The sequence below is a fragment of the Ranitomeya variabilis genome, chromosome 2 (assembly GCF_051348905.1).
Source record: "Ranitomeya variabilis isolate aRanVar5 chromosome 2, aRanVar5.hap1, whole genome shotgun sequence".
Lineage (NCBI taxonomy): Eukaryota > Metazoa > Chordata > Amphibia > Anura > Dendrobatidae > Ranitomeya > Ranitomeya variabilis.
Window position 1 is genome coordinate 838,007,425 of NC_135233.1, and position 13,609 is coordinate 838,021,033.

Below are 13,609 nucleotides of genomic sequence, written 5' to 3' on the forward strand. Positions count from 1 at the left end.
TAGAGTTCTCCTTTCCCAGTAGAGGTCCATGAGCCTTTCCTACTTGTGCCTTTCTAAGTGAGGTCCCTGCTGCTTTAAGCTTCCTACAAGGTCCTCCAGTTTCCCCCTGTCCTGGGACAGGTACCTGCACGACGGGCAGCTTGAGCCTTTTTACAGGGACTCTCAGATGCCCTGGGCTCCTCCAGTGCGGCTGCGTCTCAGGCGTGATGCGGGCAGGTGACGTGTAGTGTTATGCCCTCTGGTTCTGCTCCGTGTCCTAGAGTCCACAAAAGCCTCGGGCTCCCGGTACCTGGATTCTGCGCTTTAACTCCGAGGGTGCCCTGCCACAGTTCCCCTCTGAGCTCTGTCTCTCTCCTGTGCTCTTTCCCTTCTGGCTGCTCCACATGCAACCCAACAGGTTACTCCTTCCCAGAGGCTGCAGCTCCCTCGTGGCTGCCAGGCCTCTCACGTCTGCTCCAGACATCCTTCTTCTGTTTCCCTCCAACTGATCTAGCTCCTCCTCCAGGTCAGGATACATTAAGTCTAGGGAAGCTCCCCTGAATCCGGGTCTGGCCTGGATTCAGATTGTGTTGCATGTGTGTACCTTACCTGGTGAAGAGAACTCCTTTGCCTCTGAGGATGACATCACCTTCCCCGAAGGAAAAGCAACATCACTGCAGCACCCGGTAACCTGGGGTGCTGCACATCCGCATTGGGCGTTTTGACGCAAAAAGTTGCGTTCCCGTGCAGTCGGCGGGCACATCAAAACGCCGCATGCGGATGCATCCACATGCATCGCATGTCCCTGCGTACCCAATGTTAAAGATAGGTATGCAGGACACATGTGGAAGTAGGCGGAGCTTAACGGAGGATGTACGCAGCCATAGGCAGACCAGCCAAATGCAAATGTGAAACCAGCTTAACCGTAAAAACCTGCTGACGGATTCACTTTTTGCTGTGGAATGTAGTCAATGTACAATGCTGGGAAAGGAAGTACCTAGAATGGAGGGAGAAGGGGAGGAATTTAGCCAGATTTGTCATGGTCACTAATGCTGTTGTACATTGTAATAATTAATGGCATTTGTACATTTCTATATGACATATATTTTCCATGTACAATAGGGAGAGAAACATAAAGCTTCTAAGAGCCAAGATTCAAGAGGAGAACATTGTCCTCAAAAACATTAATCTGACTCTGTAAGTGCTGAGATTTATTGAGCTAATAAAAGTAAACGTTCTAGATAACATAATGATACAAATTCTTACAGTTTCTCCTCAATCCTCCCACCACGGACTGTAACTTAATGCGGTGCTTAGTTACACTGTACACTAAGTTATATGGCAGCTATGAGAATTTGACTGGGTAACAATAGTTACCAGCAAGATTCAATGAAAAAACCCGCCTACTAGGCTATGTAGGTGAAAGAAGACAGTGTTGCACCAAAGGCCACATACATACGTTCACTATTTGGTAAGTATTTTACCGTAGCATTTGGAAGCCAAAATCAAGAGTGGAACAATCAGAGGAAAAGTATAAGGCCGGGATCACACATGCGAGAAATACGGCCGAGTCTCGCATGTTAATACCCGGCATTGCCGCCGTCACTCAGGAGCGGAGTGTGCGGCTGCAAGTATTGCTATGTGGTCGCATGCTCCGCTCCTGAGTGACAGCGGCAATGCCGGGTATTAACATGCGAGATTCGCCGTATTTCTCGCATGTGTGATCCCGGCCTAATAGAAAAACATGCACCACTTGGCTTACGAATGCTGATGCAAAATACTGACCAAATACTGAAGATGTGAATGTGGCCAAACACAGACATGGTGAGAGCAGTGTGGTACATGGAATAATAGAGAGGATGCGGCACTAAACCAGCACTGCAGACCCTTCACTCTCAGGATCTGTAGGAGTATTGATAGTTGGACCACCACCAGGTTAGAGAGTGGAGTTATCCCCAGGTTTGGTTTTAGAGTCTGTATAAAAATATATATGATAATGGATGTTAACCCCTTAATGACAGCCAATACGTCTTTTAACTGACCTGAGATATTTGAGAATAGCCTCCCCATACAGGTGACAATCCAGCAGCTGTCAGCTGTGCACTATAGCTGACAACTTGCTGCATCAGCCACGATCAGTGTTTGCACCTTCCAAATCTGTTTAACCCCTTAGATGCTGCTGTCAATAGTGACTACATCATTACAAATGGTTAGCAAAGTGTGGGGGCTTCCTCTTTATCCCAATCGGTGCCCTCAGATCATGATTTTGTGGTCCTGATGTTTGCCATGGCAATTCATGACCAATTTCTGGCTTTAGAGTCTGCCGGCAGTAGTAATCTGTTCAGAAGTTAGAGGCATTTAGGTGGTAAAAATACACATTTTCATTTCTGTCATGCCACTTTGCATTAATTCCTGAAAAGCACCTGAAGGGTTAATAAACTACCTGACAGCAGTTTTCAATATGCCAGGGTGTGCTGTTTCTAAAATGGTATCACTTTTGGGGGTTTCCCAATATATGGGACCCCTAAAGTCACTTCAAACATGGATAAGTCCGTAAAAAATAAATTTTGTAAATTTCCTTGAAAAAATGAAAAATTGCTGCTACATTTTTAAACCTCCTAAAATGCTAACAAAATAAAAGAAGATTTAATAAATGGTGCTGATGTAAAGCCGACATGTGGGAAATGTTATTTATTAATGTTTTGCAATGGTATGACTATATGGATTAAAGGGATAATCATTCAAAGTTTGAAAATTGCTAATTTTTTTACATTTTTCTCAAATTTCTGATATTTTTTAGAAATAAACATAAAACATATCGACCTAAATTTACCATTATCATAAAGTATAATGTGTCACGAAAAAACAATCTCAAAATCACTGGGATTTGTTGAAGTGTTCCAGAATTATTACCACATAAATTGACACTGGTCAGATTTCAAAAATTTGGCTCCGTCACTAAGGGGTTAATATTACTCAGTTATATGGTGGTTATAAGACACACACAGGACTGATGAATGCCTAGATCTAAACACATTAAAGGGACTCTGCCACCAGGTTGTTGCTACCCAATCTCAGAGCAGCATGATGTAGGGGTAGAGACTTTAATTTCTGAAATGTATCACTTACTTATAGAGATGGGTGAATCCGAACAGTAAAGTTCGAGGTCCGTACCGAATACCTAGTGTTAGGGCACAGAACCTGAACACTGAATTATCCAGGAAGTCCATGTTACTGTTTGAGTTTGGCACCCAGAACTTCGGGTGTTTCCCACGCTGTCATCTGCATGACAGCGCAAGAAGTGCCAGCTGCTACGCATGAGCCGGCAGCTGGGACCGATGGTAAAAAGGTTACTGCTGGTCACAGGCAACAGCTGATGAGAGAGTACTACTCACATCAGCCTACACCTGCTGTCGCTGATAACAGGGAGAGCAGGCGCTGCTGATGGGAGTATTCATCAGCCGGCGCCTGTGCTATAAATATATAAATAATAAAAAAAAATTACGTGGGAGTCTTTTCTATTTTTGATAACCAGCGCAGGCAAAACTGACAGCTACAACAAAAGAAAAAAAAAAATGTGACAAAACCAGCTCACCTACTAGGCATTTGTTGTGGGGAAGCCCGGATAACGTGCAGTCTTCACGTAAGGTAATAGAAAAAATAGAGGAGAAAATCCAGCTTCCAAAAATATCAAAATTTATTGAAGATAAAATCCAAGATCCAAAAACATGGTTCACAGGAGAAGAAATGGCAGCATGCTACATGTTTCGAACAATAAGTTCTTTTTCAAAGCTGCTCACCATGCACCAGAATGAGGTTTAAATAACAGCTGTGACACATCACAGTGAATCAATCTACCACCTGATGCAACAGTGATTATATACAATAAAAACGCAAAAGTATCACAAAAAAAAAACAAAAACCACAAAAAATATATAATGTGCACATATAAAAAACATACAATATAATTAAACAATGTAAATCTCTCAGTAATGAAACATAATTTCCTTGCGAGCATTTAAGCCCATGGGATAGCAAGTGTTAAGGCAGAACATCCAATAAGCTTCACGCGTCATTAGCCGTCTTTTCAGATCTCCTCCTCTGGGTGTCATTCCAAGCTTCTCAATACCAACAACCCGAAGGAATGCAGTGTTTCTTTGGTGACTGGTGATAAAATGCTTAGAGGCATAAGACACATTGCGATTATTATTAGTGAGAACAACAATATCAGTGATGTGTTCAGAAATACGCGTCTTTAACATGCGAGTGGTGCAGCCTATGTAGCTTAATTTACATTTAATGCATGTTATCATGTAAACTACATTCTTACTATTGCAGTTAATAAATTGCTGGATTTTATGTTCTTGTTTATCACTGCTATCAGAAAAAGAGTGCGTGACAGCAGAATGGGCACATGTGCGACATTTGGAAGCGCCACAATGATAAAAACCTCTATGATGTAGCCATGTGTGGGAGACTTTACTAGATTTGAATAGGCTGGGATACAACGACATAAAGTCTCTTATTTTGAAAAACATTCCCATTTTGTATGAGGATGAGATTCTTTCCGAAATTTTGTCTTCTGGCTGTCAGGTGATTGCAAAAAAGGCTACTACTTTGTCTGACATTCTTTCACCCAGCCTTTTCAAATCTAGTAAAGTCTCCCACACATGGCTACATCATAGAGGTTTTTATCATTGTGGCGCTTCCAAATGTCGCACATGTGCCCATTCTGCTGTCACGCACTCTTTTTCTGATAGCAGTGATAAACAAGAACATAAAATCCAGCAATTTATTAACTGCAATAGTAAGAATGTAGTTTACATGATAACATGCATTAAATGTAAATTAAGCTACATAGGCTGCACCACTCGCATGTTAAAGACGCGTATTTCTGAACACATCACTGATATTGTTGTTCTCACTAATAATAATCGCAATGTGTCTTATGCCTCTAAGCATTTTATCACCAGTCACCAAAGAAACACTGCATTCCTTCGGGTTGTTGGTATTGAGAAGCTTGGAATGACACCCAGAGGAGGAGATCTGAAAAGACGGCTAATGACGCGTGAAGCTTATTGGATGTTCTGCCTTAACACTTGCTATCCCATGGGCTTAAATGCTCGCAAGGAAATTATGTTTCATTACTGAGAGATTTACATTGTTTAATTATATTGTATGTTTTTTATATGTGCACATTATATATTTTTTGTGTTTTTTGTTTTTTTTTGTGATACTTTTGCGTTTTTATTGTATATAATCACTGTTGCATCAGGTGGTAGATTGATTCACTGTGATGTGTCACAGCTGTTATTTAAACCTCATTCTTGTGCATGGTGAGCAGCTTTGAAAAAGAACTTATTGTTCGAAACATGTAGCATGCTGCCATTTCTTCTCCTGTGAACCATGTTTTTGGATCTTGGATTTTATCTTCAATAAATTTTGATAAAGCTGACAGCTGTGGGCTGCAACCATAGCTGTCAGCTTTATTATGGCTGGTTATCAAGAATAGAGTGGATTACCATTTTTTAATAATTTAAGTAAATAATTTAATAAAACAATGTGGAGTCCCCCCAGTTTTGACAATCAGCCAAGCTAAAACAAACAGCTGGGGGCTGGTATTCTCAGACTGCTAAGGGGCCTTGGATAATGGACCCCCAAGCCTAAAATAGCAGCCCGCAGCCGCCCCAGAAAAGACGAACCTTTTAAATGCTCCAATTCTGGCGCTGTGCTTGGCTCTTCCCACTTGCTGTGGTGGGGTGGTGCGGCGCCCCAGGGTCCTGGTCATCGCAGTGGTATCACTTTCCTCTCGGGGAGAGTGATGCTACGTTTGGAGGCAAGGAAGGATAACTGCATCCAGGTATCACAAACATGCAACACATTCACACTCCAGGCCACCAGGGGGAGCTTCTGTTCCTATTTATTAGGTCACTCCCCATATATATAACTGGTAGTCTGTAGGGAATGTTAGTTAGTTCCAGACAGGAGTCAGTTCCTAACAGAGCTCCAGTCAGGAGTTCTGTTAGTGAGTTCCAGACCAGAGTTTGAGGAGGACAGAAGGTCAACGGAGCTGTGCATGCCCTCAGAGCTGCAGCTCCCAGAAAGAGACATTGAAAGGCAGAATTGTATTGCAGCGAGCGTGAAGGAAAGCAAAGCAAAGGAGAGGATACCAGAAGGGGACCAGCCCCACTCAGGCTGCCTCCTTCTGAGGCACAAAATCCCAGTAGCCAGAACACCGAGGGAGTAAGGACCTCTACACCTTATTTCAGAGACCGGCAGGACAGCTAGTTGCAGGTTACCTGTCCGCACCTACACCCAGGAGGCACGGTGACACCTACAGAGCTGGTTTATCTAAGAGACCCTATAAACAGGTTCAAAACCAGGTTTTGTCCTATCCTATATGGGGGACAGAGAGAACAAAACACCACATCTGTGAGAACCTTCTGTGAAACCATAGGCAGTAAGGGACTACACCACCGCAGCGCAAGGGAAGGCTACTGATTTCCACCTGGACAAGGGAACTCTGGACTTGCCCCCAAACCGGCCAGACTCTGCCTTCCCTGTGATCTGGTGCTCTGGACTGTGGACACTGAAGCCTACAGTAAAGGTAAAGAGACTGCAACCTTGTGTCCTCGTTCTTTTCTGCGCCTCTCACCATACCACCATCTGCACACCGGGAAACCCTGGGGACATACTTCACCTGTGGGAAGGGAAGGTATACCATCTAGCTGCCATAATATCACCCCAGCGGACCCCTTAAAGCAGCGTTGGTCACCCTGACCGGATACCACAGGTGGCGTCAGGAACATAAACTCTATCCCTTTAAAGACCTTTCCCTTTTTTTACATGGGAACCAGGGCCACAGACCGGGTCGCAGCCACCGTGACATCCCCCTGTGAAACAGCAGGACCCGGTACCGAGTACCCGTAGCCCACGGAGCGACTCAGTGGCAAGTGGGGTTGATGTCAGCTGTTTTACGGGCACTGCCATCAAGCCCGCATGTTAGTAATGAAGAGGCGTCTATAAAATGCCCCCATTACTAACCCCATAGTTAGATTGTAAAAAAAGACAGCCAGAATAAAATCCTTTAATTGAAAGAAGGGCATTGACCCAGGCAAATAGACTCATGGGGTGCATTAAAAGACGTCTGAATACACATAATGAGAGCATTATACTGCCTCTGTACAAATCCCTGGTTAGACTGCACATGGAATACTGTGTACAGATTTGGGCACCGGTGCTCAGGAAGGATATAATGGAACTAGAGCGAGTACAAAGGAGGGCAACAAAATTAATAAAGGGAATGGGGGACTACAATATCCAGAGAGGTTAGCAAAATTAGGATTATTTAGTCTAGAAAAAAGAAAAAAGACAACTGAGAGGCGATCTAATAACCATGTATAAGTTTATAAGAGGACAATACAAATATCTCTCCGAGGATCTGTTTATACCAAGGAAGGTGACCTTCACAAGGGGGCATTCTCTGCGTCCGAAGGAGAGAAGTTTTTTCCACCAACACAGAAGAGGATTCTTTACTGTTAGGGCAGTGAAAATCTGGAATTCCTTGCCTGAGGAAGAAAGTGGTGATGGCGAACTCAGTCGAAGGGTTCAAGAGAGGCCCGGATGTCTTCCTCTAGCGTAACAATATAACAATATTGTATCTTACAGTTGATTTATTCTGACAGAATATAGGCTGAACTGGATGGACAATTGTCTTTTTTCGGCCTCGTTAACTATGTTACTATATGAGACCTTTATTTGAAATAAAAATACAAAGCACAGTTATACTCACCTTACACCTATTCAATTGAAAACCTGGTCCTCTGTAAAGAAAACCCAGAACATAATAAACAACCATAATACTTACCTTACACTGAATCCCCCGATGCCCATGTCTCCCAAAATGTGGGAAACCCACGCTGTTTATTTAAATAATTTATTTAAACAATTCAAAAACAGTGTGTGGACCCCTCTATTCTTGATAACCAGTCATGATAAAGCTGACGGGTTGCAGCCTGCAGCTGTCAGTTTTGCATGTGCTGGTTATCAAAAATAGAAGAGACCTTGCTTCATTTTTTTTATATATTTATAGCACAGGCTCCGGCTGGTGAATGTTCCCATCAGCGGCGCCTGCTCTCGCTGTTATCAGTGACAGCAGGCATAGGCTGATGGAAGTCGTACTGTCTCATCAGCCGGCGCCTGTGACTGGAGGTAACCTATTTGCTAGTGGCCATAGCTGCTGGCTAACACTGTCATCTCACATCATGGGAACCACAGATCTGTGTCTGGCGGTAATGATCTTACTGATTATCACAGCATGTGTTTGCCACACTGTCATGCAGATGACAGGTGGCAACCAACAGATGTTCTGGGACCCCGTTCATATGAAAAAGGTCTGGGTTTGGATACTGCTCTGGTACCCAAACCAAACCTTTGTAGATGTTCGGCCTAACCTGATCATCTACGGGTCCGCCCATCACTACTTACTGGGTTATTTGCAGCAGTTTTGATAAAATCACTGTTTTATCTGTCGCAGATCTACCAATTCTCTGAATATTGAGCTCAGAATAATCCCGTCCCCACCAGTTTTCTGTGTACACTGTGCATAGGCAGAAAGCTGCCAGTCAGTGGTGGTGGGGAGTTATACACAGATTATAAATATGGAGGACTACATGACAGCAGGTTTACGAGTCCTCTTCTGATAATCTACTGCTGATAAAACAGCAAACAGCCCAGTAAGTCTATCGATATATCATGCTGCTCTCAGATTCGGTGACAAAAACCTGCTGACAGGTTCCCCTTAAATCAGGTGTATGTTTTGTAATATAGTATATAATGAGTCATGATACAAGGCCTCATGTATGAAAGCTGTTTTCTGTTACAGCCCAGAGAAAAAGAAGAGAATGAAATGGTTTTTCTGGAGCGTAGACACCAAGTACGTGTATTATATCAGAGAATATAACATTGTATAGTATTATATGTAATATGCCCCGAGGGCAGGCTGTTTTCAGTCTAGTGCATATATTCTCCTCACTATTCCCTGCCTAGTTGTGCCTTGTTACTCCTATTGCTGAAGATCAATTTATTCAGCAGCACAGCCTGATTTAAAGGGATTTAGCCTTTGGATAAAATATCGTCAGTCTGAAAAAAACATGACTCCATAGCATGCTGCAATTGTAAAAAAAAAATGCCAAAAATGCCACTAACCACCCTCCACAAAAAAGGTAAGGTGAAGAAAAACACCCCAGGAAACATGCACCATTTGGAGGAGTTTAATGGGAACCTGTCATTGTCCCCAAACGCTATTAGCCTATAGATATGGGGTAAATCTGCAGGTTAATAAGCTGTCTACAGTGTGTGGCTGCCATATTTACAGCTCGGATGCATGGATGAAATAAATTATTCCTGCCGGCAGCCTCCGGCTTTTAGTCATAGAGGAGTGCCCGGCACTGACTGACAGCAGGCTCTGCACTGATGCACTTCTTAGCGAGCTGTCAGTCAGTGTCAGGTGTCATGGTTCTCAATGGCAAGAGAACGTAATTAAGCATACAAAAGGACTAGCTCTTGGAAGATGGGAACTCGAGCTGACCATGAGCTAAACCTACCGCACAACTAACAGTGGCCGGGTAGCGTGCCTACGTTTTATCCCTAGACGCCCAGCGCCAGCCGGAGAACTGACTGACCCTAGCAGAGGAAAATACAGACCTGGCTTACCTCTAGAGAAATTTTCCCCAAAAGGCAGACAGTAGCCCCCACATATATTGGCGGTGATTTTAGAGGAAAATGACATACGAATTATGAAGATAGGTTTAGCAAATTGAGGTCTGCTTACTAGATAGTAGGAAGACAGAAAAGGGAACTTCACGGTCAGCTGAAAACCCTTTCAAAATACCATCCTGAAATTACTTTAAGACTCTAACATCAACTCATGACACCAGAGTGGCAATTTCAGCTCACAAGAGCTTCCAGCCTCAGAAATATTCAATCACAGAGAACTGGAACAAAAATGCAAAACAAACTTAGGACAACAAGTCCAACTTAGCTGATAGTAGTCTAGGAGCAGGAACATGCAACAGAAAGGCTTCTGGTAACATTGTTGGCCGGCATAGAAATGACTGAGGAGCAAGGCTAAATAGAAAACTCCCACATACTGATGGAAAACAGGTGAACAGAGGAGATGAAGCACACAAGTGCAGTACCACCAGAAACCACCGGGGGAGCCCAGAAACCAAATTCACAACAGTACCCCCCCCTCAAGGAGGGGGCACTGAACCCTCACCAGAACCACCAGGGCAATCAGGATGAGCCCTATGAAAGGCACGGACCAAATCGGAGGCATGAACATCAGAGGCTGTCACCCAAGAGTTATCCTCCTGACCGTAGCCCTTCCACTTGACCAGATACTGAAGTCTCCGTCTGGAAACACGGGAGTCCAAGATCTTCTCGACAACGTACTCCAACTCACCCTCAACCAACACCGGAGCAGGAGGCTCAACGGAAGGCACAACCGGTACCTCATACCTGCGCAACAATGACCGATGGAAGACATTATGAATAGAAAAAGATGCAGGGAGGTCCAAACGAAAGGACACAGGGTTAAGAATCTCCAATATCTTGTACGGGCCGATGAACCGAGGCTTAAACTTAGGAGAAGAAACCTTCATAGGGACAAAACGAGAAGATAACCACACCAAGTCCCCAACACAAAGACGAGGACCAACACGACGACGGCGGTTGGCAAAATGCTGAGTCTTCTCCTGGGACAACTTCAAATTGTCCACCACATGCCCCCAAATCTGATGCAACCTCTCCACCACAGCATCCACTCCAGGACAATCCGAAGACTCCACCTGACCGGAAGAGAAACGAGGATGAAACCCCGAATTACAGAAGAAAGGAGAAACCAAGGTGGCAGAACTAGCCCGATTATTGAGGGCAAACTCCGCCAAGGGCAAAAAGGCAACCCAATCATCCTGATCCGCAGACACAAAACACCTCAAATAAGTCTCCAAGGTCTGATTAGTTCGCTCGGTCTGGCCATTAGTCTGAGGATGGAAAGCAGACGAAAAAGACAAATCAATGCCCATCCTAGCACAGAACGCTCGCCAAAATCTAGACACGAATTGGGTTCCCCTGTCAGAAACGATATTCTCCGGAATACCATGCAAGCGCACCACATTTTGAAAAAACAGAGGAACCAGCTCGGATGAGGAAGGCAATTTGGGCAAGGGAACCAAATGGACCATCTTAGAGAAACGGTCACACACCACCCAGATGACAGACATCTTCTGAGAAACAGGGAGATCAGAAATAAAATCCATGGAGATGTGAGTCCAAGGCCTCTTCGGAATAGGCAAAGATAACAACAATCCACTAGCCCGAGAACAACAAGGCTTGGCCCGAGCACAAACATCACAAGACTGCACAAAACCTCGCACATCTCGCGACAGGGAAGGCCACCAGAAGGACCTAGCCACCAAATCCCTGGTACCAAAGATTCCAGGATGACCTGCTAATGCAGAAGAATGGACCTCCGAGATGACTCTACTGGTCCAATCATCAGGAACAAACATTCTACCAGGCGGGCAACGATCAGGTCTATTCGCCTGAAACTCCTGCAAGACCCGTCGCAAGTCTGGGGAAACAGCAGACAATATCACTCCATCCTTAAGGATACCTGTAGGTTCAGAATTACCAGGGGAATCAGGCTCAAAACTCCTAGAAAGGGCATCCGCCTTCACATTTTTAGAACCTGGTAGGTAAGAAACCACAAAATTAAACCGAGAGAAAAATAACGACCAGCGCGCCTGTCTAGGATTCAGGCGCCTGGCAGACTCAAGATAAATCAAATTCTTGTGGTCGGTCAATACCACCACCTGATGTCTAGCCCCCTCAAGCCAATGACGCCACTCCTCAAAAGCCCACTTCATAGCCAAGAGCTCCCGATTACCAATATCATAATTTCGCTCAGCGGGCGAAAATTTACGAGAAAAGAACGCACAAGGTCTCATCACGGAGCAGTCGGAACTTTTCTGCGACAAAACTGCCCCAGCTCCGATTTCTGAAGCGTCAACCTCAACCTGAAAAGGAAGAGTAACATCAGGCTGACGCAATACAGGGGCGGAAGAAAAGCGGCGCTTAAGCTCCCGAAAGGCCTCCACAGCAGCAGGGGACCAATCAGCAACATCAGCACCCTTCTTAGTCAAATCAGTCAACGGTTTAGCAACATCAGAAAAACCAGTTATAAATCGACGATAAAAATTAGCAAAGCCCAAAAACTTCTGAAGGCTCTTAAGAGAAGAGGGTTGCGTCCAATCACAAATAGCCTGAACCTTGACAGGGTCCATCTCAATGGAAGAGGGGGAAAAAATGTACCCCAAAAACGAAATCTTTTGAACCTCAAAAACGCACTTAGAACCCTTTACACACAAGGAATTAGAGCGCAAAACCTGAAAAACCCTCCTGACCTGTTGGACATGAGAGTCCCAGTCATCCGAAAAAATCAAAATATCATCAAGATACACAATCAAAAATTTATCCAAATAATCATGGAAAATGTCATGCATAAAGGACTGAAAGACTGAAGGGGCATTTGAAAGACCAAAAGGCATTACTAAATACTCAAAATGGCCCTCAGGCGTATTAAATGCGGTTTTCCACTCATCCCCCTGCTTAATTCGCACCAAATTATACGCCCCACGAAGATCAATCTTAGAGAACCACTTGGCCCCCTTTATTCGAGCAAACAAATCAGTAAGCAGTGGCAAAGGATACTGATATTTAACCGTGATTTTATTCAAAAGCCGATAATCAATACACGGCCTCAAAGAGCCATCTTTTTTAGATACAAAGAAAAAACCGGCTCCTAAGGGAGATGACGAAGGACGAATATGTCCCTTTTCCAAGGACTCCTTAATATATTCCCGCATAGCAGCATGTTCAGGCACAGATAGATTAAATAAACGACCCTTTGGAAACTTACTGCCCGGAATCAGATCTATAGTACAATCGCAATCTCTGTGCGGAGGTAGTGAACCAAGTTTAGGTTCCTCAAAAACGTCACGATAATCAGATAAAAATTCCGGAATCTCAGAGGGAATAGATGACGAAATGGAAACCAAAGGTACGTCCCCATGAGTCCCCTGACATCCCCAGCTTAACACAGACATTGCTTTCCAGTCGAGGACTGGGTTATGAGATTGCAGCCATGGCAATCCAAGCACCAACACATCATGTAGATTATACAACACAAGGAAGCGAATAATCTCCTGGTGATCCGGATTATTACGCATAGTTATTTGTGTCCAGTATTGTGGTTTGTTACTAGCCAATGGCGTGAAGTCAATACCCTTCAGAGGTATAGGAACTTCCAGAGGCTCTAAATCAAACCCACAGCGTTTGGCAAAGGACCAATCCATAAGACTCAAAGCGGCGCCAGAGTCGACATAGGCGTCCGCGGTAATAGACGATAAAGAGCAAATCAGGGTCACAGATAGAATAAACTTAGACTGTAAAGTGCCAATTGAAACAGACTTATCAACTTTCTTAGTACGTTTAGAGCATGCTGATATAACATGAGTTGAATCACCACAATAGAAGCATAACCCATTTTTTCGCCTAAAATTCTGTC

General features: G+C 44.1%; 1 protein-coding gene across 3 annotated transcripts in view; it reads left to right on the plus strand.

Annotated features, from left to right (window-relative positions):
• LOC143809955 (uncharacterized) overlaps nucleotides 1–13,609 on the plus strand; it is a 36,536-nt gene that overhangs the window by 7,027 nt on the left and 15,900 nt on the right. For 2 of the 3 annotated variants that reach the window (XM_077292900.1, XM_077292901.1), the window contains exons 6-7: nucleotides 1,102–1,176; nucleotides 8,864–8,914. In XM_077292900.1, the coding sequence (XP_077149015.1) occupies nucleotides 1,102–1,176; nucleotides 8,864–8,914 (126 nt within the window). The remainder of the gene's footprint in view (nucleotides 1–1,101; nucleotides 1,177–8,863; nucleotides 8,915–13,609) is intronic. The other variant, XM_077292902.1, reaches the window with a different exon arrangement.